Here is a 27,596-nt window from a genome sequence, read left to right on the forward strand (position 1 = left end):
TTGTGGATAGTTGCTTTAAAAAAAAAAAAAATTCTACCTTAAATCTCAAAGTTTGGGGTACTTGAAAACTAAATAAGACAAGGCTTGACTTATTAAAGAGCAATTATTACTTGAGCAGGAGGAAGGTATGGTGGAGTAATGTGGAAGTAAGTTTATTATTAAACACAATGGCATAGCTATATTGCCTTAGTATAACATTATTTTTAAGGCTCAAAACAACAGAAATTAGCATCTTTGCCAAACAATGCTATGTTTACTTCTGGAGATGCTTGTAGACTGAATGCAGAGAGCTGATATGTGAATGTCAAAGCCTTACATTTGGGTCCATAATGTATTCTTTTACTTAAACACAGACAATTTTGACAAGTTTAATTCCACTTTTTTTCAGGCTCCTTCCTGAATGACCATCAGCTAAAGATGAGGGAAGAGATCCGTCTTTTACCCTGGTGCCTCTTACTTTCTCGTCCTCTATCTTTGCCTCTGAGAGGAGGAAGCTGCTGTTCTCTGCGATGCCTCTCTACTTCCTGTTCTTGCCTCTGCTGCTCCAGTTTCTGCTCCTTTTCTAGCAGTTCTTGTTGCTGTTTTATGGCTAGAAGTTCCTGTTGCAACTTGCGAGAAGAGAAAGACATGAGAGTGTGCAATTTCTTTAGACTTCATAGTCATCAATGACCAAAATCGAAATGTTATGAGCTTTTGGAAATTATTTGTATTTACTTTATATTTTACCCATTTTTTGGTATATTATTGAAATCTAAAGACAAGCAACTAATGCCATAAATGGTCTTAAGGTCATTAACAAGAAAGTTTTTAGGTAGTTTCAACACCTATGCCGTCCTATCACAATATTACCAAATTCACTCAGATCTTCAGTTCCTTGAGTAACTTTCCTTTGTGCATCTGAAATACATGATACAGGCAAAGAAAGGCAGGAACTTCCCAGGAGTCTGTTTTACCAATTCCCTTGCAACATAAACGATTGAAATCTTCACTTCTTATCTTGAGAAATTGTGTGAACATAATCAAACTGAATAGAATAGTGAGATATGAGTTAATATGGGGGAAATCTACCTGAAATAAAATGAAGGCTAAAAATTTCAAAACCTTCCAAGAAGGTTTTCAAAAGATGAATGCAATCTGTATATCCATAACAAGCTCTTCTCTCAAAATAGCAAAGTCTAATTAGTTCACTCAGCACACAAAACCCTTCAGATTAGAGACTGGTCATGAAGAAATCACTTCCATCAGACTACACTTTGATGCACTGTTGTTTGGCTGTCTGAATCCCTTGAGTTCACTTCCAAATAAGGTACATCATGAATATAAAGCATTCTTAATAACCACTTTGAGGGCTTCCCTGGTGGCGCAGTGGTTGAGAATCTGCCTGCCAATGCAGGGGACACGGCTTTGAGCCCTGGTCTGGGAAGATCCCACATGCCGCGGAGCAACTAGGCCCGTGAGCCACAACTACTGAGCCTGCGCGTCTGGAGCTTGTGCTCCGCAACAAGAGAGGCCGCGACAGTGAGAGGCCTGTGCATCGCGATGAAGAATGGCCCCCGCTCGCCGCAACTAGAGAAAGCCCACTCAGAGAAACGAAGACCCAACACAGCCATAAATAAATAAATAAATAAAATTTAAAAAAAAAACAAAAAATCATTTTGAGATGTCAATTTTCTCTCAGACTAAGAAATAGACATGGAATAATCGTAAATGTGCCCACTGAGGAATAACTCAAGACAGAGTTCTACTAGGCTCTGACATTACTAGATACGAGATCTAGACAACACTAAGCCACTCAGAGAACTAGTCCCTCATATATAAGACAGAGGAATAATCTCCACCATGCATCATGTTCATAATGCATATGAAATTAAGCTGTAAGTTTGAACAATACTAATTTTGCTTATTATTACTATTTTAAACTCTAATTACTAATGAAGTTAGTGTAATTTGCTGTTTATATGAGATAGGTGCCTAAAATTCTGAAATTTACACTGCACAGTAACAGAACAAAAATAAAAAGTTATATGGAATGGCATCAGAGTCACTGTGGAGCAACAGGAAGCCAACTCTGCATGTCAAGCATGATAGCTTCACTTGTCCCAGAAGGACATGGCTAGAAGCATTTCTGGTTACTTTCCAAATTACAATCTTTGACATTTTGGATTTGATACACCAGTCTCTTAATAAGTGTTTCTAGATACTCCATTCTAACCAAAAATTTCATAATTCTGCTTAAACTTTGCCTTAAATGTTAATTCTATGTAGATATTGGGGTTGATCAAGTTGATTTATTGCTTCACCCAAAGCCCCAATGGAATTGAATATTAATCTCTCTTAGGAATTAGAAAAGCACACGATTTAATTTCCACAGCTACTATTCATTATCAAAGATTGCAGGAATGAGGTTAAAAAAAAAAAAAGTAACAAAACATCACTCCTCTAGTTTCATGTTCCAGTCCAAGACAGAGGCAGAATGAAGTAATAGCTTTGGAGGCAGATGAGGCAAGATTACAAATCCTGGAGCACCCACTTACTGGCTGTGTAGCCTTGGGCAAGTTACAGTGTTTCTGCCTCAGATTACTAGGTGGAAAAATGGGATAACAGCATCTAACTCAACAGATGATTACAGAAGCCAAAGATTCAAAACACTAGAAGTAAAGCATCATGCTGTGTCTTCCTGATAAAAGTAAAATCTAGATGAATGTTAAAAGCATCAACTTTTAGTCCTATGCATAAAAAATATAAAACAATAAAACTGTAAAAATTTTAAAGCAAAGAAACTTCCTAAACTGAAAGGGAAATTTTAAGTATGACTTTAGTTTCTGAAAAAGCAACTTATTACTTTAGAAAATAATTCCAAATACTAAGTTTTCCTTAGCTATCTCAGAATCATTTTTCTCCCTCCCCTTTTCTAATATTTTCTAGGTGTCAGTAAATCTGCTACATACTACCTTGTTTGGGGTAACGTAACAATTGCCTACTTGCTACTATTAACTTTTGAGTAAAATCAAACAATTAATTACTTAAAAAAATTTTATGTTGATCTTTACAACTACAAAAGGCATCAAACATAAATGAAAAGAACTATCTAAAGCTGTAACTTATCAGTATCGCCCTATATTCAGGGCAACACGACTTGCATACCGCAGCAAAATGAAACAAACCTTCAAGTATAGGGGAGAATATAAACTTTACTCATTCATCATTGCCATTTTAACATGCCTAGAATGAATGAAGAAGGAAATCTGGACATTATTGTTACTATTATTGTCTCAGAGGTCAAACTGAAATAAAATGTTCCAGAATCACTCAAAAATAAGTCTATAAACTAAATGAAGGTTTCCTATACTGCAAAATACAACCAGGATTCCATATGAGACTTAAAACAAAATCCTCACTCTTATTTTTAAGGTATCTTATGGATCAATATATTGTAAGCGTCTTTGAGTGAAGTCCACTAGTTAAAGGAAAAAAATACCACATTTTATATCAGGTATCAAAGAGCCTTTTTCTGAAAATAAGTTAAAATAGGTCTTCCAGGCTAAGGAAATATAAAACAAGGAACATAGGAAAGAAAAAGCATTTTTACCCTCTCAGACACTGTAATATCAATGTGGTAAAATTATATAATATTAACATAGATTAGTTATCTATATTAAGCCCACATAAATGTGCCTGTGTTTTATTTGCAAGTGAGTAAAAGATCAATTTCTGCAGGGCAGAAATTGAGACACAGATGTAGAGAACAAATGTATGGACACCAAGGGGGGAAAGGGGCGGCGGCGGGTGGTGGCGGTGTGATGAATTGGGAGATAGGGATTGACATGTATACACTGATGTGTATAAAATGGGGATTACTAAGAAGAACCTGCTGTATAAAAAAATAAATTAAAAAAAAATGCAAAAGGAAAAAAAATCAAGTGTCTATAATACAATATAATAAAAATGAAATAATATAACATACACTTTATTATATTAATAAGTTAACAGAAGCTAAGTCGTTTTTGAAGGAGTTGGACATAAAAGTAGACTTTTTTATTACAAATATTTGTTATTTTATATTACTGTCATAATAAATTCAAATTAAACATCTACTAAGTCAGACCAAAATAGCTTTGTTTTAATTATTTTTGTTAAGAAGTTGAAAGACATTTTACAAATAATGCTGAAGTAATATTTATCTCTGAGGATACAAGAGAATAACTAGATACACAGACACTGATAATAAAATACTCCATCATACATAATTGTGGGATATGGACATATTTCTCCTAGAATAATTTAAACAACTTGGGTCTCTAATTGTCAACTACTCCCAAAACTGTTTCAATAAATTCTTATCTACAGTCTATTAGACTTATATGAAAACACTGAAAATATATGTATCAGTTTCTTTATATAAAGTTTTGTTGAGCTTTTCATTATGTTATTATTTTGAATGTATACATTGTGAGGTCTTTTCCATAAGGAAGATTAGGACACACTCAGAACATCTACTTATAGAGCACTCAGAATATCTACATATAGACCAAAGACAAAAATTTAAAAAGGCTCTCTCTTTACATAAAGGGATTAATTTATCCTCTCTGGTAAATAGTATATGCAGATTCTTTTTGAAAAATTAATTTTTATTGGGAGTATAGTTGCTTTACAATGTTGTGTTAGTTTCTACTGTACGGCAAAACGAATCAGCTATATGTATACATACATACATATATATATATATATATGGCTCTTTTTTGGACTTCCTTCCCATTTACGTCACCACAGTGCATTAGGTAGAGTTCCCTCTGCTATATAGTATGTTCTCATCAGTTACCTATTTATACATAGTATCAGTAGTGTATATGTGTCAACCCCAATCTCCCAATTTCCCCCTCTCCCCCTCCCTTTCGCCCTTGGTATCCATACATTTGTTTTTAGAAATATAAAATGGGTCTTTCCAGGCTCGTGGTTCTTCTTGGTGGAGAGTAGATGGGGCAAATGGACAAAAGCATGTAGAAGAGAATCTTAAAAAGGGTGGGAAATTACTCTTCCTTACTATTGATTCTGTAAACTAACAGAAAAAAGAGTGGTAGAGGCTCCTCTCCAAGAAGCAAAGCAGGTTTTTGCCAGGATTCCTTTTACTTACCCAGGTTTTTCACTAGTACAATCAAAGTTTCCTCCCAGCCATGCATCCGTATCTTTTCATAGTGAAATATCCCTCCACTGCTCCCTCTTATGCCCATGTTATGGTGCAGGCTCCCTGAGTCAACGGTCAGAGACAAAGAAACGTTTGCTACCTTGATGTGCTCCTGAAGCTGAGCCTGGTGCTGCCGTGTTAAGTTCTCATGCTGTTTCTGAAACTCTGCGATCAAGAGCTGCTTCTGGATTTGCTGCTGTTGCTGGATGAGGAGTAACTCCTGCTGCAGTTGCTTCTCACGGACTACAGGGTCCACCACGGGCATCATCATCCTGAGGTCTGTCCTTAGGTCTAAAGGCGAGATGGGCTCCAGGCCCACAGGAACCTCTGACTTTACATCAACTGGAGAGATGGAAAAAAAGGATGGATGATAGAGGATAGAAAATTAGCACATTGACTTGGAAACAAATGAAAAGTGAAAGACACTATACCCCATTTGACAAATTTTACATCAACAAATCTAGTCTTTTTTTTTTTTTACAAGGATGGTAAAAGGTCTTCTGTATATCAGGCTTGATAAAATGAACCACAGGCTAATTTTCAGCCAGCAATTTGTACTCTGCTGTGAAATCTTCCACATTTCCCTTTTTCAAAGAGATGACTCCGAAGATTCACGGACATCAAAGGTGTTCACAAAACTTATTCTACTGGACCACTTACCAAATTCAAGTCAACTTAGGACAAAAAAATGCAACTCTATCGAGGAAAAGATGTCATGTTATATTAGAGAACTTCTAACACAACTAAATTTGTACACTTGCAAACATTTTTGTTTGTAATCAGAGTCAGAAAATATACTCTAAGATATATTCCTTATGAAGTAAACCTTTTAAAATAATCTATTTGGAGGGCTACTGGACCTACCAAAGAAAAAGTAAAAATATGCATGCTGAAATGTGGGAAATGGTGAGTAGAAAGAAAATACAGACCCAGGGTAGACAGAAGTCACCTCATTTTCGATTTCAAATCATTGTAAAAGTTTTAAAACTATTGGAACCAAAAAAAAAAAAAAAAAAACCTTCTATAAATCGACTTTGATATTCAGGCTGCCAATTTTCAACCTCTGCTCTAAATCTCAATGCCTAGGACTTCCCTGGTGGTCCAGTGGTAAAGAATCCGCCTTACAATGCAGGGGACGCGGGTTCGATCCCTGGTCAAGGAACTAAGATCCCATATGCTGTGGGGTAACTCACACTCCACAACTACTGAGCTCGTGGGTCTCAACTAGAGCCCGTGTGCTGCAAACTACAGAGCCCATGCGCCCTACAGCCTGGGCGCCACAATTAGAGAAGAGAAAACCCACACGCCACAACTTGAGAGAAGCCCACGCACCACAACGAAGAGCCCATGTGCCGCAACGAAAGATCCTGCATGCCACAACTAAGTGATAAGTCTTATTATCACTTATCACCGATGCAGCCAAAAATAAATAAATAATAAATAAAATCTGAAAAAAAAATCTCAATGCCTGTTCCCATAACTTTTAAAAGGTTGTGTCACCCTCAGGGTAACTGTGTTATCCTGAGTGTGTTATTTAAGTTCTCTAGGTCTCAGTTCCCTCATAGGCAAAATGGAGATAATTACCATTAACAATAACAACACAGAGTTGTTAAAAGGATTAAATGTGATAATCCACTCAAAGACTGACAACATATATAGCACATCCCTCAATAGATGCTTTTTCTAAAAAGATTACGTAAAAACAGAAATTTCGTGTGTATTAAAATAAATCATCAACACTGTGGGGCTAACCAAACAAAAATATGGAGCCAGTATGAAAATATAATTGTTTATGATTTCTATTAAATATGAGAAAATAGAAACACTAAAACATCTAGAAAAATTATAAAACAAGAAAACAAAGAAATACAGCCAAACAACTAAAAAAAAAAAATCCACCTTCACTAGTAAACATAATGCAAAATTTTAAATAAAAATACGGCATCATTTTCTAATGATTAAATATCATATATATGATTCACATATATGCATATGTGTATGTACAACATCCGCTTGTATAGGGTAAACATATGACCAAGTAGACAATTATACATTGCAAGTGGCACCGCCAGTTGGTTTAAAACTTCTGAAAAAGTGATACGTGATATCACAATTTGGTGACATCTGTCAAGAGGCATTAAGTATTTCTACCATTTGATTCAGCTTTGCCAACTCTTGGAATATATCTTAAGGAGATAATACTAACAGGAAGAAACAGTTCAATGTCAAACTGTTTACTGAAGTATTATCATTTTAATTGAAATCACCAACTACAAGGAAATGTCTAGTAAAATATGTCACATCCACTTCATGGAAAAACATGCAATCATTAAAAATAATGTTTATGAGAACATGAAAAATGTTGTTGTAACACTAAGTGAAAGAACAATAATAAAAATGACATATACCCTATGATAACTCTTTAAAAATAAGTTAATTTAGTCAATGTACATTTACCGAGAACCTTAAATTCCCAAGGTGATTCTAGATGTTTGGGTTCGGTAATAAAACAAAAAGACAAAAAAAATTCTAGCCCTCATAGAGCATATATTCTACTGGAGATTTAATGGTATTAAGTCTCTGAATTCTACCAGCAAAGACTGGTGAGATAGAGAACAAAAGAAAGTTGTATTTTGGGTGGAAACATGAATAATTTTCCCCCTTCTACTTCTCCATATTTTTACAAATTGTATCTAATGCTGTGACTCCTACTCTGAGTAACTTAGATTTGAAGACTCCAGGTTGGAAACTACCAAGTTAACATTCCATATGCAAATTTAAGAGAGATTTTCAGGAAGTCAATAAAGCCTAACATAAATTCTGTCTATAGAAGTTAAGGCTTCAAACACTAAATGAAACATTAATGTCTTGCTTATCATCTGAATCGTGTGTACACACAGGCATGTGTGTGTACAGGCACGTGTGTGTGTCAGCTTGCAGGGGTGGAGTGGGGGAACTGATATCAATCTTGGTTGTTGACACTGGTGATTTTTCAATGTACAGATCAGAAGAGCTTGCACTGATAGTGCTGTGTCAGTTTAATGAAAATGGGAAAACGATTTATTAATAAACCATAATTTGGGGGACAATGTCTCCTAAAACATGATATTTACAAAAGGAAAAATAATAATTGTGACAAGTTTGGAACTAACTGAGGAAGATGGCCTGTAAGATCTCTTGGTCAAAGGATCCAATGCAGAACTTTCAATTAAGGCTCTGGAGTAACATGAGACTTTGAGCATTAATTTATAGAATTGGCGTTATTCCAACCAAAAGCAATGGCTGTTAAGCATATATTTCACTTTTACATTAAAAAGGCCAAACTAAAGCCTCAGTTTTTACATGGACATCTCAGTAAACAAATTTAACCCTATAAAGGCAAAATGTAAAATTTCAAGAGATCCTGGGGTCTCTTGTTGCTGGCATTCTTATTACCCATAAACTATAACCGTCAACCCTCCGCCCAAAAAAAAGAACAAAACCCTAAAGAGATAAGGAAAAAAGAGCCCCAGAACTCTCCAAAACAGCTAGTGTAAGCCTCAAAGGGTAATCTGACTTCTTAACCTGCTATCCCAACAGAAATGATTGTGTCTAACTGCTTGCCTTTGTTCAGAGACTAATCACTAAATTGTGAAAAATCACCCTCAACTTACAAAAACTGCTCTTGATTATAAATAATTGCCCAAGACTGAGAGAAAGAGGCAGGCAAGATCCCAGTCTTTCATCCAATTTATTCAGCAGCAATCCACATTCCATTTGTCTAGACTAAATATAGCAGCGTTTACACAAGAAATCAATAGTGCTTGCAGAGAGGAGAGCGAAGGCATGAATATTTCATCAAACTCAGAGAGAAATGGCAATCAGCAAACTGATGGTTCTGTGTAGGTCATCTCTGGCCTGCTGGATTAGTTCCTGTTACTTGGACAATAGCTCATCTCTGGTTAATCATAATCATATCACAGCCATTCTTTCTATTTTTAAAATTAATTGCATTGTGGGTGACAAAGGCTCATCGTATTCCAAAAAGAATGACGGATTTTTCTTCCATCTTCTGTGACAAGCTAATAAGCCTCCCCAGGAGCAATAATAGTAACACAATACCAGGGCTGAGTTTCAACAAGTTACAGTCACTTACACATCACAGAATGTGAAAGAAAGGGCATTGTCCACAGCTGCTGTATTATCATAATTAGAAATAATCAACTAACAAGGAAAAATTAACAACCAATTTTAACAGTGAGGAAATGGAATCATCACTGTTCAAACATTTCTTGTCTAGGAACATGCAAATTACTTAGAACAGGTGGCCAGTGATACATAAGTTAGAAGGAAGTTGATGATAACAGTAGCATTAGCATCACTTATAAACAAATCCTGTTTTCTTAACAGATCTCATAACTTTATTTAGATTCACCCTATTTGTCTGAGATTTCAAATACATGTGACATATATATGTATATTATATGTTTATTGTTATTCTAATAGCAAATACCCAGTCAGAACATTTCCACATATATTTAGTCTTATTATCACTTTACAGAGTTCTGCTCGTTCTTTCCGCAATGTCTTTTCTTACTAACCCTTTGATAGTTATTCCCTCCTCTACTTAGGACTTATCAACTCATGCAATTTTTTTTGTTTTTTGCGGTACACGGGACTCTCACTGTATGGCCTCTCCCGTTGCGGAGCACAGGCTCCGGACGCGCAGGTTCAGCGACCATGGCTCACGGGCCCAGCCGCTCCGTGGCATGTGGGATCTTCCTGGACCGGGGCACGAACACGTGTCCCCTGCATCGGCAGGCGGACTCTCAACCACTGCGCCACCAGGGAAGCCCAACTCATGCAATTTTTTAGAAATAGTTTTTACTTTAAGAAACATGGAAACAAAAAAGCTCCCATTTCAAAATAAAAATCTCAGCTCATATAGATGCTTATGATAATTACATTTATTTCAGCAACATATATACCTGTTCAGCTGTAACTAAATTTCTTTGATAAATACGTTTTTTTATATACCAAGACCATTAAAGAGTTAAATCAAAGTACTAAGGATACCCTAAGTAGTCACAGCATGTTTCTTAATTTTTCACTTTAGATGCTATTATTTATAGCACAGGTATGTAGGGAGAATTTTTGTATGTTCAAAAACAGGAATCTTTGGCTGCTTCTTTATCGGCTGGGTTACGAACAAGAAGCCATCCATTTTAAGAATGTTTTCAGTGAATAACTTGCAAACCTCATGGATGGAAAAATTCTAAGAATGCAAATTTTGACCATTTACAACTATCACAACAATGGCGAAGACTGTTCACGCTGTTCCTCTGAATGAGATCCCGAAGCAGTGCAGGGTAAAGCACAGGCTTTCACACACAGAAAAAAGGCACAGGCACAATCTTGCCACCAATTTGTATGTGTCAATTCAGTTACAAGTTGAAACGTGAAAAAATGTGACAAAAACTGGAACCATCTTTAACTATCTCAGTTAATATTCACAATTAGAGCAGCTACAATAATATTCAGGATACAGCATCACCAGTGCTGCCCAGTGCCAGTTTATAGGGAAAATAAGTTCTTACACCAAGAAATGGGTGACCACAACCACTGGCAGGTGGATGTATGAATAACGATTTCCAGATCTGGGAGAAACAAATGTTGCTCTGATCATCTGCTCAGCTTCTTTTGTTCCTCCTTTCCTGCACAGAAATCTTTGGGCCTGCAGACTCCGCCCATGGGAAAAGCCTGCCTGTTGTGCTGTTTTGTGCTTTAACATCATCCTGTCAAATATGTGGGCCTGTCATTAGTTCAAGGTTCAGAAAAGAATGTGGATATGGAGAACAGTATGGAGGAGTTTTTTTTCCTTAAAAACCTGAAAATAGAACTACCATGGGACCCAGCAATCCCACTACTGGGCATATACCCAGAGAAAACCATAATTCAAAAAGAGATATGTACCCCAATGTTCACAGCAGCACTATTTACAATAGCCAGGACATGGAAGCAACTTAAGTGTCCATCAACAGAGGAATGGATAAAGAAGATGTGGCACATATATACAATGGAATATATTACTCAGCCATAAAAAAGGAATGAAATTGGGTCATTTGTAGAGACGTGGATGGACCTAGAGACTGTCATCCAGAGTGAAGTTAATTCAAAAAGAGAAAAACAAATATCGTATTAACACATGTACGTGGAATCTATAAAGATGGTATAGACGATCTTATCTGCACAACAGAAATAGAGACACACACGTAGAGAACAAACATATGGACACCAATGGGGAGAAAGGGGTGGTGGTGGGATGAATTGGGAGAAAGCGATTGACATATATATATTGTCGATACTATGTATAAAATAGATAACTAATGAGAACCGACTGTATAGCTTAGGGAACTCTACTCAGTGCTCTGTGGTGACTTAAATGGGAAGGAAATCCAAAAAGAGGGGATATATGTATACTTATAGCTGATTCACTTTGCTGTACAACAGAAACTAACACAAAATTGTAAAGCGACTATACTCCAATAAAAATTAATTAAAAAAAAAAACGAATGTGGAATATCTCTCTCGGATACATGTAATCCAGACTTTTTCAAGTCTTTAATAATATTATAGCCTTTAATAATAGTTTAAGTACATGGGAAACGCTGCAGGAATTTATAGGAAACTTCATCAGGAATAGACATCTTTCACTAATCTTTTCCTACTTGCTTCTTTTTTTGCAGCCTTCGCCAGGACAGGCTGGTTCTATTAACCTATGTGTACATGTATCCTAATGATACCGTGTCATCTATGAAACTCTGCTCAATACCAAGATGTTCACTTACGCTGGTTTGACAGGTAGTGTCAGAGAGATTATTACCTGCTCTGTATAGTATGTACTGCCTTGTCCTGTCATTTCTGTACTTTCTGGCCAAACTGAAATCAATATGGAATAAAAACAGTGACACCCACTACCAATTAGGAAGTTATCTGGTTTACTGTGTCTTAAACTCTTCATATGCACATACGCAATTCTACTGATCATCTGGTCAGCTAACGCTAGTACAATTTTCACTGTGAGCCTTCCTGAGCAGAAACTGGAGAGGTCTTGGAGAATGGATGGAAGAAGATCCATAAGTATCATTTACAGTCTTTGCGCTACTGATACAACTTTATGTGTGGGATGTCAATCCCACCATGAAGAATCTTAAAGTTTGCTCTGGTACAGCAACAGGGGATACCTAGCTTTTGTGATTCTAGCTTCACTGCCACTTCCTCATCATTGGTTACGTTGATCACCAGAAAGAGTTCTTCAGGTAGAATCCATGGGCTTTGGGAAAGAAACAGAACTTAAATGTTTTTCTTCCTTCAACTCCATGAACTTTATTTACATCCATTTAAACCACTTTGATATTTCCTTTTCTGAAATCCTGCTACCACCTCTCACCCCCTTTCTTTTAACACTGATTTGGAACAAAAGAAATCCAATTTTGTAATTTTATTTACACTTTTATCCATTATATCTTACTTGTTATATCACAGCATAAAGCTAACTGAGGGCTGGCCCACGCCGGATGGCTGTTTGTATTTTGTTCCTCTAGCTCTTTGCCTCAATAACTACAATGCAGCATAAATTCTTAAGTATAATATAATTAATACTGTCTAAAGAAAGTATCAGACTGTTGAGGGCTGTGTATATCTAAAATAACATTGAAATCACTGTTTTTAAAGTATCATAGGTTAACATATCACTTTTCATTTACACCTTTATTCAGCAAATATTTGTAAAGCCATATTAATTGCCAAAACAGTTTTCAGTCAACAAGAGAAGGCACTGCCTTCAAGGAACTCATGTGTTGATGCACATCAAGCCATAAACTGATGTAGAAAACGGGATGCATCAAGGGCAATGATGTTGGTGCTCTAGGATCCCACCTGGGCCCTCTTCTATTTTCCCTCCAGGACTCTCAATGGTGATATTTTCCATTCCCAAGACTTTATTTGCTTCCTCTATGGTCACAATTCTGTCTCCAGCCTAAACATCTATGCTAAACTTGCCACCGATATGTATAACTAGTACTGGTACTCTTCATTTACCTGTCTTACTCTGCTCTTTCTCCAGTACCTCTGGTCTCAGTTTGTGCAGCCAGAGGAGAACATGAACGTGATATTTGACTCCCCCGTCCCTTTATTATCCATGCCGAATCAACATAAACAATCTTTTCCCCTCTTAAATAGTTTTTGAATTCATCAAGCTCTCTCCACTACCACTGCCTATTTTACTAAAGCAGCCCTCTGTCACTTTCCTGGGTAACACCCATCGGTGGAACCCCAATCTTTAACATGACGGCCTATCCCTCTGTGATGTGCTTTCTGCCTGTGTTTTCAGCTTCAACACCCCACACTCTCCTTCCTTCATTTGAATCACACCGATCTTCTTTCAGTCTGTAAACACACCATGCTCTCCGAAATCTCAGAGATTTCTCATATACATTCTCTCTTTTTAAATTCCAACCCCACCCCTTTTTTCTATACTGATTCTTACTTATCCTTCACATCCTAGCTAAAAATGATTCGATGTAGGATGCCTTTCTGTATCTTATTGTGCTTTCTCATTAAATTTTTCAATTCATTTTCATGATATTTGTTTAGTTGACTCCCTTCACCATTATTCTAAGTTCCTTGAGGAGAGGGACCACATTTTCAGTGCCTGGCACACCATAAAATCATAATAATGCCTCAGTGCATACCTGAGATGAATGAAGGAATAAATGAATGAGTGATAGTGATGAATCATATGGTAATAAAATTAGAAACACATATGTACACATCCAATTAAAATCCTAAAACAATTACTTATTAGTTCTTTTTGACTGTCTGAATCCAGATAAACATTGACTGTTTATTGGTAAGTGAATGAGTTTCTGGCAAAGGTGATTAAGTATTTGAAAAAAGCAATCTCAAAAATTTTTCCACCTAAGATGTCATTTCACATTTCCCAGACCCCAAGTGATCTCTTAAAACTCAGTGTGCTGACAGGTGACAACCACCAAAGTGCAGGAAGGGAACGCTGAGTAAAATAAAACTTACCCATCATGCTGTTTGCCTCAGTAGAGATCACCAAGAATAAGCCACAGTCCTGAGATATCTAAACAGTAAGGCCTAATTCATGAATGATTACCCCATGTTACATTATGAGAAAATCAGAACAGAACCGATAAACTATAAGCTAAGAATTTTTTTCAAATCTCCAATTTGAAAAATGAAGAATTACTAACTTAATAGAAAATTACTAAATTAATAGAAAAGAATACTAAATTAATTAATACTAAATTAATAGAAAAGAATAAATCATCTTAAGGTTATTTAATATTTTCTCTAAAATATCCAATAACTGATTTTTAAAAAAATATTGAAGTGCCTTTTATTGAAGGCTCTTCACTGAAATGTGTAGAATCATCGCAGACTTGGAAGGCCTATTTTTTTCTGAAAAAGTAAATTACTCAATTTGAATGTGGCTAACATCAAAAATGGGAAATGCAAAAACAATCAATACAACCTCAGTTTGATGACAATGTTGCCCAAATTTCACTTTAGTAATACAAATAAATATTCTTAGCTTATTTTCCACTGTTAATATTTATATCGTAATGAAATAAAGAATAAATTTATCAAACTTGAAAAAATAATTTCTAGAACAAGAATTACTTAAATTGATTAGTCCAGAAATACAATTCTCCCTGATAGTGATTCTGTTCAAGTTACACATGTTTACAGTTTCTTTAAGGTGCACTAATACATGGCATAAATGAAAAGAAAATAAATGCAAGAAGCAATCTGAGCTTCTATTTACTATTCTCTTATTCCCAGGGGTCTGAACAGGAAACAAAAATAACCACAAATGACTAAAATATCAGTAGGCCTTGAAATATCAACATTTAAGCTAAAGAAAGCTAACTTTTTAATCAAAGCCTTACTATTTTGATTTACTTAATTCAAATTCCCTCTCTGCAAATATGCTTTTGAATTAAGCAGTCATAACAAACCATAACACCAACATGAACTGCCAACTCATGTGTAATACCCACTTAGTTCTAAAGTATTGCAGTGTTTGCTAGTTCTTTACTATTTGAGAACCAGGTAGAAGCTTCACTGAGCTCCCTGCAGTATGGGAACAAAATCAAACCAATTTACGTGACTTCAAGGTAATGGGAGCTAAGAGCCTAATCCGTATCATTTTGTAATTTGAGACAAAAATTTAATCAGATATAATGATACCTGTAAATGAAACATTCAGTAGATGAGAAATGTTAGTGCTGTGAAGTAGGGAATACAGGTATTTATCTAAAAAGTGTCGCTTATTCAGCCATGTATACCACTCATCATCTAGGATGTACAGCAAACTGACTTCTGTAAGAAATATGACAAAGGTGGGACAAACTGTCTCCTCCATATTTTCTCTACAACTTATATTTTTTTCTAGGTTACAGACAAGTACTAAATTATTACTATTTGCAAACAGCTAACACAACTTCCTTCTCATTACGAAAACTTAATATGTGAGGCAGGGGATTCCCCTCTGACTCCAGAATTTAGTTCATCACCTGACATGTAATGTAAGTTTAATAAATATTGGTTGAATAAATGATTCTCTCAGCGGAGACCCCACTCTAATAACACTTTTTTTGAACAAATTACATTTGTTTATTTGGCAAATAGACTTTTTTCAAAGAATATGTTCCCACTCCTCTATCAGGAACCCTTGTGTGCAGAAGTATGTAACTGTATTCTGTTTTGAGAGAAAAGAAGAGCTTTTATTGGTTTTGTGTACTGCCAGCAAGAAACAATTGCCTTTAACCTAAAAAATATTCCAATATTTTCTGAAAGCTTCAATGCTTAGTATATTTAAGACAAGAGCATATATTAAAAAGTTGCAGGAAGGTATGAAAGAAAAAGAGCAGAAATGCCATGCATGATGCTTCTCTCATTTTCCTCTTCGATTTAAACCATGTCTTTTCCTTTTCTACTCTCTAATCTTCAGTCTTGCATAATGGGACTAAGACGTCAACCCTTTTTTTTCCCCCCATTCTCCAGATCTCAGTTGTTTTCTAAGTTCTGAGGAAATCTTTATTACAAAACAAAAGTCTTATAGTCCCACTAAAACGTTCTAATATAGGATTGCACTCACTTTTAAAAAGCAAGAACATTTCTTTAAACAGTTGGACACTTTCTTCAAATAAAAACTTATGAATACTCCCAACGTATAAAGCCAGCACGAGTGCAACTATTAAGTAGGAGCCAATGTCCCACCCACTCACTTCCTCCCTGGCCTGTTCCCCTGGGAATCCAGACTCCATGGAATTCAACTGAAAAACACTGCTCTAACGGCATTATTTCTTTATTTGCTAAACTCAAATCAGAGGCAAATTACATTAGTCCTCTTTCAAAGAAAAATGCATTACCGCTGCATGGAATTATGAGAATTTGGAATGTATGATTTGGAAATAATAAAGTTTCACTTTGGACATACAATTTGGGGGTGAAAGTTAATGTTAAAAAATAAAAATTCGGGACTTCCCTGGTGGCGCAGTGGTTAAGAATCCGCCTGCCAATGCAGGGGACACGGGTTCGAGCCCTGGTCCGGGAGGATTCCACATGCCGCGGAGCAACTAGGCCAGTGTGCCACAACTACTGAGCCTGTGCTCTAGAGCCTGTGAGCCACAACTACTGAGCCTGACCCTGGAGCCCGTGCTCCGCAATAGGAGAAGCCACCGCAATGAGAAGCCCGCGTACCGCAGCGAAGAGTAGCCCCCTCTCGTCGCAACTAGAGAAAGCCCAGGCGCAGCAACAAAGACCCAACACGGCCAAAAAAGAAAAAAACCATCCAAAATTGCATAATTTCAAACCTAGCCAGATAAATGCATTGGCACCCGTGTTTATGTTATTGCCACATGGTGGCACCACTCTTGTTCATAAGTAGAAATACCCACTGTCCTTTGTCAGAAGTGCTTCGGATATGAGTTTTAAAATAATTATGCAAGCTTGGAATTATGCAAAGTTTTCAGGCCTTGAGCATTTTAATGAAATGTGACTTCCCTATGCTGATTCCAAATTTAGCTTTCTAAACTTGGGTAAGAACAAAGACTAATACCATATTGTTGGTTGGTCTGGAGAGTTGTTTTGCTTTAATTTAAATTATGGAGCCAACACCAATATAGCACTTACTATGTGCCACACACCATTCTGAATGCTTTAAAAGAAATGTTAACTCATTTATCCTTCTTCACAACACTATAAGGTTGTGCTATCTGGTAACCCACGGGGTAGACACAATTATGAGCCTCATTTCACCAATGAGGAAAATGTAGGCCACAGAGGAAATTGGCCAAGGTCACGCGGCTACTTAGTGGTGCAACAGGAATTAGAACATACACCAACCAGCTGCAGAGTCTGTGGTCTTGGCCACTCCACTATTATTCTTCTTGACTTCTACAAAACAGGTATCCAATTTAATTTCTACACAGTTCACCTTGAAGTTTGCCTTGATGTAAATGAGAATGAAAAGTTTTTTGTTAAAATAATATTACATATTTTTTAGAGGTAAAAGGAAAGCATTTGCTTGTAACGGCCAATATATACCATAGAGAAATGTGTAATGGAACATATTTCTGCATATTTTAACACATTGGTGAAGTTTCAGGTGTTTCAATGCTCTCTTTAGAAACAATTCTGTATTTAGGAATTGCAAATTTAGTATTTCACCCTTTTAGCTACAGAAATTTCTGTTGAGTCTATACAATTTTTAAAAATTCATCTTACTCTCTAATCTGAAATCCCCTAACTCACAGGTAAAGACAGCCTAATAATGAAGCTATTATTAGGACTTGATTAACTAAATCACATTAGATTGTTTCAGAAAGAGATACTGAATCATATTAACTGTAAACTGTTAATGAGACTTGAATGCATTGTTCATAAATTTTTAGATTACTTTTTTAATTGAAGAAAGCAAGCAGTAACAAAAAGGAAGAGGCAGCTGTTTTTTGACAGTATGAGAAAAGATTTGACAGGATAGACTGTGGTGGTTTATCTTTTTCTTATTTCAGAGTTTTTTTTGGTTCACGATTCCTTGTGCATTATAGAAGATGGTCACTAGCCATTAAGGCACAACTTGTTAGCTAAGTGGAAGGGTCTACCTAAAAGAAGAGCCTAAAATTGTCAGAAGAATCTAATTTTTTAAAATATATAAAGAGAAATCAATGTGACAGTATATGTGCCTTAAAGATGTTCATAATTTGGCATAAGAAAATGTAATAATTTTTCTCTTCTGTTTAATTAGACTGTCATTAAAATTTCTATTCCTGGTAGAACTCATAGTATCTGTTTATAGAAATAGGCTGTATTCAGAGAACTGTCAGCATTACAGAAAGCTTCTCAATATTTTAAGCACAGCTTTGAGATAATCAGTCAACAATTTGAAGCGGTATATACAATTTGTACAAACGAAAGTATAAGAAATAATTTAAAGCATTAAAAATGAACATAACTGTGTAGAGCCGGGGTAAGCAAACTGTGGCCAATTCCAGCCTGCCTCCTGTTTTTTTACTGCCTGCTACATACGAATGATTTTCATATTCTTAAATGGTGAAAAAGTAAAGAGAAAAACCTTTTGTGACATGTGAACATTACGTGAAATCCGAATTTCAGTGCTCACAAATAAAGTTTTATTGGAACACAGTCACACCCATTCACTTATTGTCTATGGCTGCTTTCACACCACAAAAGCAGAGTTGAGTGTGACAGAGGCTGTAGAGGCTGCGAAGTCTAAAGTAGTTACTATCTGTCCTGACTGAAAAAGTCTGCCAAACCTTGTGGCAGAGAATCTACATCTACTTTTTATTCTCATACAGTGATACCTCCCATTGACAATCCAATGCCTAAGCTACCTCTCTACTCTCTACCCTACTGGTATAATGTAGAAGGTTAAAAATTACCATAGCTTATTTCATCTAAAATAAAACATAATTGGGAAGCAGATTACACTGACAAGGAAAATTCCATGTAAAAGTAGCTCTAAGTACTTTTATTGGACTAATATATTAGTTTTAGGCTTTGTTGCTTGCTCTTTGCATTAAGCAGTTAACTAGAAAACAAAAATATAAGTAAGAACGATGACATTTTACAGTGAGGGATGTATGCTGAGCACTAGCTACAATTTTTGCATGGAGTTTTTTCATTTAATATAGCAATCATTATTCCCCTTTTACAGGTGATGATAACGAGCAATAGACAGGCTAGAGTGAAAACGTCCAAGGTCACATACACAACATTTTTTAAGTGCTACTTTTTTACCTTGCTTACTTAAAATCATGGTAAATATTAACTTCGAATGACGCTAAATGAAAGTCACTGTATCATACTCCATATTAAAGATTCAGGTGGCTTCTCCTTCTAACTTATCTCTTTTCTATGAGGAAAGATAACAGACTCTGCATGTTAGAAGCTAGATCTAGAACAAATATTTGTTCAATTGAAATTTCTTTTACTAAAAAGAAAAGGACACAGAATGCTCCCATCTGTGTAGCAGTTGATATATGATTCCTCATACTACACACACACACACACACACACACACACACACACACAAGGCCAGTACATCTTACAGAAATCAACATGTGAACATTTGAATGAGTTTAGGAAAGGAATGTTTAGAAATTACAGGATATTGTGTTTATTTGACGTTAAAATTTTTGTTAATAATGTGTGGGTTGATTTAGTTTGTACTGAATATTTTAAAACCTTGAGGTTTTAAAGAAACAGCACATGTACCTCAAAGCTACAATAATACCTACTACAAGGTTGGCTATTATATCCTAGTGATAGATCTGCAGCCAAACCACTAAAGAAATGTGGTGCCTCAAACAAAATAGACTTACTAGTTAGGCATTGTAAGAAAAAAAAAAAACTTATGGAAAAAAATAGTTACCCAAATGTCCTTCCAGATATTAATGTAATTTTAAATTAATGTAACCCAAGATTACAGGAAATATATTGCTAATCACAGAGTTTACCACAGCCATTCTGAATCCAATGGTTTCGTTTTATTTTCCACAGAATTCGTAATATAACTCAGATCAGATGAGTTGAGATTCAACAACTTGAGAACTCATTTATTACACAGAATTTTAAGTTCTAGTTTTTTTTAAAATGCTTTAACTCATCAGTTTGGTATCTATAATCCTTCAAATTAAAAAAAAAAAGTAAATATTACCTTGGCTAAACAAAAGAGAACAAAAACACATGAAAATTTTCTTTATCCTAAGAGAAAAGCCACTTTTATAGTGGTTATTCAGGTTTCCTCTCCCTGCTGGGGCAGAGGGAGAGATAAGGAGACAGAATCCCATGTGATTCCTTAGGTCAGTGAGGAAATTCAACCTGCCACGTTAGGCATGCTTCTCTAAGATTTATGGACGTCATTCAGTTGGGTTTATTCCTCTCAAGGTAAATTTGGCAGGATGCAGGATTTAGTCAAAGTCAAGGTTCAGAAATTTCTGGGCATGTCTGGAGAGCAGGTGGGGCTGGCACAACAGATGTCCATTTGCATAAATGACTAAGGCACCTCCTAAGAAAAACTCATCTTCAGCAAAGAGGAAGCCAGGCCTGACACACGTGACCTGATAACCAAGCCTCAGGGCCTGAGTGATTCTGATTCTCAACACAAGGTGCATCCCTCCTCTGTTTACTCTCACCTCCAGGTCCCAGGGTGCAAACCTAGATCCCACCTTCTATGCTGCTCTGAAAATGCTTTCATCAAACTCATCAGTAACATCAAATTGTTAAAACCAAGCCTTGGTGTTACTTGCTTCTCACAATCATGGGACACAGTTGTTTTAGAGAATAGATAAATGAATCGATCTACCAGTCCATCTTTTTTCAATCACTGGCTAATACCAAAGATCTTGCCAAAGGAGAGAAGCAGAACGTGGCAGAAAGAAAACTGAGTCCTTGGTTCTAATCTTCATCACTCTACTTCTATGGGCCTTGGGTTCTTCATGTATAAGACAAATAAAAACTAAGAGGCTGAAGTAATGATCTCAAGGCTTGTTTTAGGGCCAAGGCTATTCTTTCCCAACCTTCAAATATATAGAATATATATTAGTCTCTATTAGAAAGTCTGTCTCATGAGATAGGCAATTCCTGTTGCCTTCACTGACTTCTTTGGGTAAATCAACAACCAGCAAGGCAGGGTCTGACCATAGAAAAAGCAAGGGGTCCTAGGAGGAAAGAGAGGGATGCCTACCAAATAGAAGAAAATGACAGAGAATGGAAAGCAGGAACTCCTTTAGAAAAGCTTTATCTAATTAAAAATTATCCTAGGGCATGCCTTGCCTGAGATATAAAACTCAATTATGGTCAAAATTATTCTATTCCCTGATTGTGGTGTATGGAAACTTCTCAAACCTTCCATTATAAACAGCAAAACACACTTTCCATTTTCTATTTCAAAGAACATATTTATTTTCCTACAAGAGTTGTTTCTCAGTGAGGTATAGTGAACACAGTATTTACATTTTGTTTTATCAATTACTTATGAAAGTAAGAATAAACATTTTCCTCAAAAGTGCTACTACAGAGCAATACAGTACTCAATTTGACAAAAATCAGAAATATTATTCTGATCCCATGAAATGTAATGGATAGTCAAACGTGCCCACGTTGCTTAATAAGGTAACAGAAAATTGCCAGTAATTAGGAAGAAGAAAACCAACTAAAGTTGAAAAGTAAAACTGAAAAAAAAAATTACCCACAATTTAAATATCTTAGAATTCCTTTTTTTGGTTAATGTATAAAAATAACATTACCTGCAAAGGTTTATACAAGTAAAATTACCATCACACATCAATTTACTTATTTTAATTATTTCAGTGCATTTAGATATGAACTAAGCTTTGGGTTTCTTTTTTTTTTTCCTAAAAGAATCGTCCTTTTTTTTTCCTCTACAGAAGTACCCTAACTGCCCAAAGCATTTGGTCCTGTTCAATAGTTAGAGAACTCTTTTTTTTCTCCTCTCTCTAATTTGGCTTCAAGTCAATGCTGTTTTGCTCATTCCAACTGTTTTGGACATATGCTGGCCCAACTAACAATGGTAAACACAGCAAGCTGTCTCTGATATGGTGCTGATTAAGTCATCTTGTGCGCAAGCAGAGTTTGGATGTTAAGATGCTAAGAAAAAAACTACTTTCAGAAATTTTCCTCCCTTTGAAAAATATTTGGATTTTCAATTTTAAATTATATGATAAACAAACCATGGGATACTTTGAAAATACATTCACTCAATGCTGGCCTAGGCATTTGAGAAAAATAGAAAACGAAAACATGGTTCTTATATTCATGGATTTTACAGTTTAAAAGTACAAGGGAAAGCATAGGGAAGAGTGGAGCCCAAACATGGGCTTAAAAATAACTTTCTGAAGAATGGCACTTGCATGTCTTGCAAGAAAAAAGGTATAAAATTGAAATCATGAATACTTTGAATTGCATTTTTGTATTCTATTAGTAAAATATTAGTACAAAACTAGTACCTTAAACCAAAAGATTTAGGAACAGAGATTCAATGAATACCATAAGCATGTGGTACAAAATAATTGGAAGGAATACAAATATTGTAGAGTACATAATTGTTATTCAGAATGAAAATTATTTTTAAATATTGGCATCTCAGACTCTGTTTTTGTACATGTGAATCGAGCACTTATTTTTTACTTAGCTTAGATAGCTAAGTGCCAGCTTCCCCTCATTATGCAAACATAAAACCAAATTGTTAAATAAAGCCAGAAATACAATTCTTCTCTTAAAATACATACATATTTGGAAACCTAAGAGGAATAAGCAACTCAAAAATGGGACCACCTCAAACTTAAGAAAATTGTAATATTTTATTTAACACCAAAGCTCTCACCAGGTTAATACTATCCATTATTTGACAGATGTGAAAGCAAGGCAGATTAATTAATTTATAATCATGGACAATGTTTTTTTCAGTTTTACTCTTAAAACTTAACTCAGTTTTCTTACCTCTAAACAATGCAGGCCCCAAAAATAGAAAGGTGAGGAGTAATAACTAGTTGTTATCAAAAGATTCACATTCTAAGCAGGGTGGGTATCTGAGGGAAGAAATGGTGAGAAAACATACAAAAGGTACAGAATATGATAAAGTCTACATTTAACGATCTGAATAGATAATTAGGGATGTTGATGGGTGCAAATTTTTGAGAGTTTTCTCTATGAAATGTACTGTGCTAAGCACCTTAAATACATTATGAAATTGCAGAAATAGGAACAATTCTTTCTATAGGGGTCATAAGAAATGCTCCTGAGTATAAGATATTAAGAGGATGGTGGATGGAGAAATAACTAAAAAGCTAACAGCAACAACAAAAGCAGACAAGAAGATAACCACTGAATAACTAAGGTACCGAACACAGAATAGAAAGGGACGAATTTAAGAGATGTCTTCAAGGTACAGTCAGCAAGACTGGAAGACCAACTGAATGAAACAACTAGGAATTCTTTAAAAAAAAATCACTGATATATTTAGATTATGGTAGCATTGTTACAGCAACACTGAGCTTTTTTGTTAATTTTTAAATTATAGGGCAAAAGAACATATTTTATTTTCTTTAAAGAGGCAAAATCTTTCTATGGCAAAAGTGGGGAACACATAAATGGCAATAAACTATTTTTTAGTCATCAATATGTTTTCTAACTGTACAAAACCATATTATAATATATTTAGAAATTCTGGGAAACTTTTGATCAGTAAATACAATCAAACTAAGTAAAAGGTCAATAAAAATGATCTACACATCAAGAAAGAATAAAATTCTTAGGCAGAAATTAAACAAAATAACTGCAACACTTGTACACTGAAATTATAAATCATTTTGGAAAGAAATTAAATGAGATCTAAATAAATGGAAATACATCCCATGTTCATAGATCAGATGACTTAATATTACTAAGACAGCAATGTCCCCCAAATTTATCTGCAGATTCAATGCAATCCCTGTCAAATTCCTACTTTTGCTTTGTTTAATTTGCAGAAATTGACAAGCTGATCTTAAAATTCATATGAAAATGGAAGGGACTCACAATAGCCAAAACATTCTTGAAAAGAAAAAACAATATGGAGGACACACTTCCTGATTTTAGAACTTACTACAGAACTATAATAATCAAGACACTGGCATAGAACATGTGTAAATATCAATGAAATAGAACTAAATGTCTAAAAACAAAGCTTTACATTTACGGTCAATTGTTTTTTGACAAGAGTGTTAAGACAGTTCATAGAGAAAGAACAGTATTTTCAACAAATTGTGCTAGGACAACTAGATATCGAGATGCAAAAATAATGAAGTTGGGACACAGACGTAGAGAACGGACCTGAGGACACAGCAGGGTAAGGGGACGCTGGGACAAAGTGAGAGCGTGGCATTGACATATATACACTGCCAAATGTAAAATGGATGGCTAGTGGGAAGCTGCTGCACAGCACAGGGAGATCAGCTCGGTGCTTTGTGATCACCTACAGGGGTGGGATAGGGAGGGTGGGAGGGAGACTGAAGAGGGAGGAGATATGGGGATATAGGTATATGTATAGCTGATGCACTTTGTTATACAGCAGCAACTAACACAACGTTGTAAAGCGATTATACTCCAATAAAATAAAAAAAAAATGGAGTTGGAACCCTACCTTCCACCACACACAAAAAATTAACTCATAATTGATCACAGACGTAAGTGTACAGCTAAAACTATAAAATTCTTAGGAGACAACACAGGAGTAAATCTTTGTGGCCTTGGATCCTGGCAATGGTTTCTTAAATAACAAAATCAAAAGCACAAGGAAAAAAAAAAAAGATAGATTTACATTAAAGTTAAAACTTTTGTGCTGAAAATGATAACATCTATACAAAGAAGGGGGGAAAATATTCACAAATTATAAATCCGATAAGGATCTAGTATCCGGAATAAATAAATTTGTAAGAGTTAAACTGAACAACAAAAATACAAACAACCCAATTTAAAAAATGGGCAAAGAACTTGAAAAGACATGTCTTAAAAGAAGATATACAGGGGCTTCTCTGGTGGCGCAGTGGTTGAGAGTCCGCCTGCCGATGCAGGGGACACGGGTTCACGCCCCGGTCCGGGAAGATCCCACATGCCGCGGAGCGGCTGGGTCCGTGAGCCATGGCCGCTGGGCCTGCGCGTCCAGAGCCTGTGCTCCGCAACGGGAGAGGCCACAACAGTGAGAGGCCCACGTACCGCAAAAAAAAAAAGAAGATATACAAATGACCAATAAGCACTTGAAAAGATTCTCAGCATCATTAGTCTTCAGGGCAATGCAAATCAAAACCACAATGAGACACCACTTCACACCCACTAGAATGGCTATAATAAAAAAGTCAGATTATAGCAAGTATTGACAAGCACTTATGACCCAGCTATTCCACTCCTAGGTATGTACAACAAGAGAAATGAAAAACACATCCAACAGAAAAACTTGTACAGAAATGTTCACAGCAATATCATTCATAATAACCAAAAGACAGAACAACCCAAATGTCGATCAGTGGATGAACTGATAAATAAAATGTGGCATATCCATACAAGGGAGTATTATTCAGTAATACTAAATAGTAAAAATAAGTGAAGTACTGATACATGCCAACATGGATGAACCTTAACAACACTATGCTGAACAAAGTAAGCTAGCCACATAAGACTAGATATTGTGTGATTCCATTTATACCACATGTCCAAAATAGGCAAATTTACAGAGACAAAAAATAGATTAATGATTGTTTATGGCTGGGAGAGGGAAAGTGGGAATGAGAAATGATTGCTAGTGGCTATGAGTTTTTTTAGGGTAGACAAAAGTATTCATAGATTGTGGTGAGGGTTACATAACCCTGTGAATATACTTAAAAACACTGAATTATACATGTTAAATGAGTGAATTTTTATGATGTATCTCAATTATGCTGTTAAAATAATTGAATAAAAAATTTTAAATATACTGAGATCTAGAAATAACAAAAAGTTAATATACAGAACAAAATATTTCTTCATTTCGGAAATATAAAAGACAATCACCTGGGAACTGTTATAGTTCCAGAAATATAACATACAGAAATTTTAAATTATGCAAAGTGAAAGTTGCCAATGCCTTATTAATATTTTCCCTTAAGCTATTAAGATTATATTTTTAATTCAATACATACTATCGCCAGCTTCTTTGGAGCAGAATGTGTGAAAACACGGACTTAAAATGCCACCACAGTATTGACTCCATCCTTTTAATCAAGGCATCACACGTGATTGAGAAAAATGATTCATTTTCTTGTTCCTTTTCCCCCCTGACACTTTAGGTTTTCTGGGGCTAACTGATACAGTATGAAGGAACACATGTGGTCTGCTTCAAGTCTCCAGTTTCTTAACTGAAAAGCCACTTTCTTTCTAATGCCTGAACGAGAGGATAAATCAAGGTTAAGGTCCAAGCAAAACTCCTAAATGTATACTCAGACGTTCAGGACCTTCCCCCTTGCCCCCTACCTTCTCCTTAACAACCCTTTTCTTCCCACCCTCTTGATGTTTCCTCTGTGACACTAGGTGAGCTAAGTCCCATGGTCCCCACACACTCATGTCATCAATGTAAATATTTCACCTTTGTCCATTTCCCCACTAGCAAAACAGAAGAGGCCCTCAGCGAGGTTGCTTTATTTGTGCATCCACTCATTCCACAAATACATTCTATTTATTAAGTGGCAGTCACTGAACCGAGTGACAAAACATTGAACGAAGCACTAAGGTGGGGAGAAAAATAAACAGTATTCAATTACACTACAGTGAGGAAGCATGATATCAGAGATACGCACAGGGCACCGTGGGCATGCTTTACACAACAAAGTTTTGGAGCTGGGTATATGCAGGAAACTTCAAGTAATTATTGTCACAGAGGCACACAAAGGATGTGGATGGCAGAGTGTTGAGTGTTGAGAGGAGGAAGTGGAAGCTAATATTACATGACAAAGAGTTTGAGACTCAAAAAATTAATATTTATTGAGTGAATACTCTGTTACAGAAACTGTACTACTGCCTTTCAATCTATTTTGCTCAGTTAATTCTCCACAACTCGGTAAGGTGTTTAGTATTACGATTTCCATTTTACAGACAGAATACCAAGATTCAGCACAGTTATGTTCCATACTCAACATTTCTCAGCTGAGAGGTAACATACATGGAAAGCTAAGTCAAATCAGTCTGAGCACAATTAGGACATTATTTTCTATAAATTATCCACATGACCTTTAAGATTTCTGCAAATGTTAGGCAAATTAATTTTTAAGTAACTAATAAATAAAATATT

The 27,596-nt window shown here is 35.8% G+C and overlaps 1 protein-coding gene across 9 annotated transcripts in view; it reads right to left on the reverse strand.

Annotated features, from left to right (window-relative positions):
- Positions 1–27,596, reverse strand: part of HDAC9 (histone deacetylase 9) — a 186,164-nt gene that overhangs the window by 87,221 nt on the left and 71,347 nt on the right. For 3 of the 9 annotated variants that reach the window (XM_007463052.1, XM_007463053.1, XM_007463054.1), the window contains 2 exons: positions 5,283–5,524; positions 458–599 (listed from right to left, as the gene is read on the reverse strand). In XM_007463052.1, the coding sequence (XP_007463114.1) occupies positions 458–599; positions 5,283–5,524 (384 nt within the window). Of the gene's footprint in view, positions 1–457; positions 609–5,282; positions 5,529–27,596 lie in introns of those variants that run through there. The other 6 variants (XM_007463050.1, XM_007463051.1, XM_007463049.1 and 3 more) reach the window with 3 other exon arrangements.

The sequence above is a fragment of the Lipotes vexillifer genome, unplaced genomic scaffold (genome assembly GCF_000442215.2).
Source record: "Lipotes vexillifer unplaced genomic scaffold, Lipotes_vexillifer_v1.1 scaffold1061, whole genome shotgun sequence".
Lineage (NCBI taxonomy): Eukaryota > Metazoa > Chordata > Mammalia > Artiodactyla > Lipotidae > Lipotes > Lipotes vexillifer.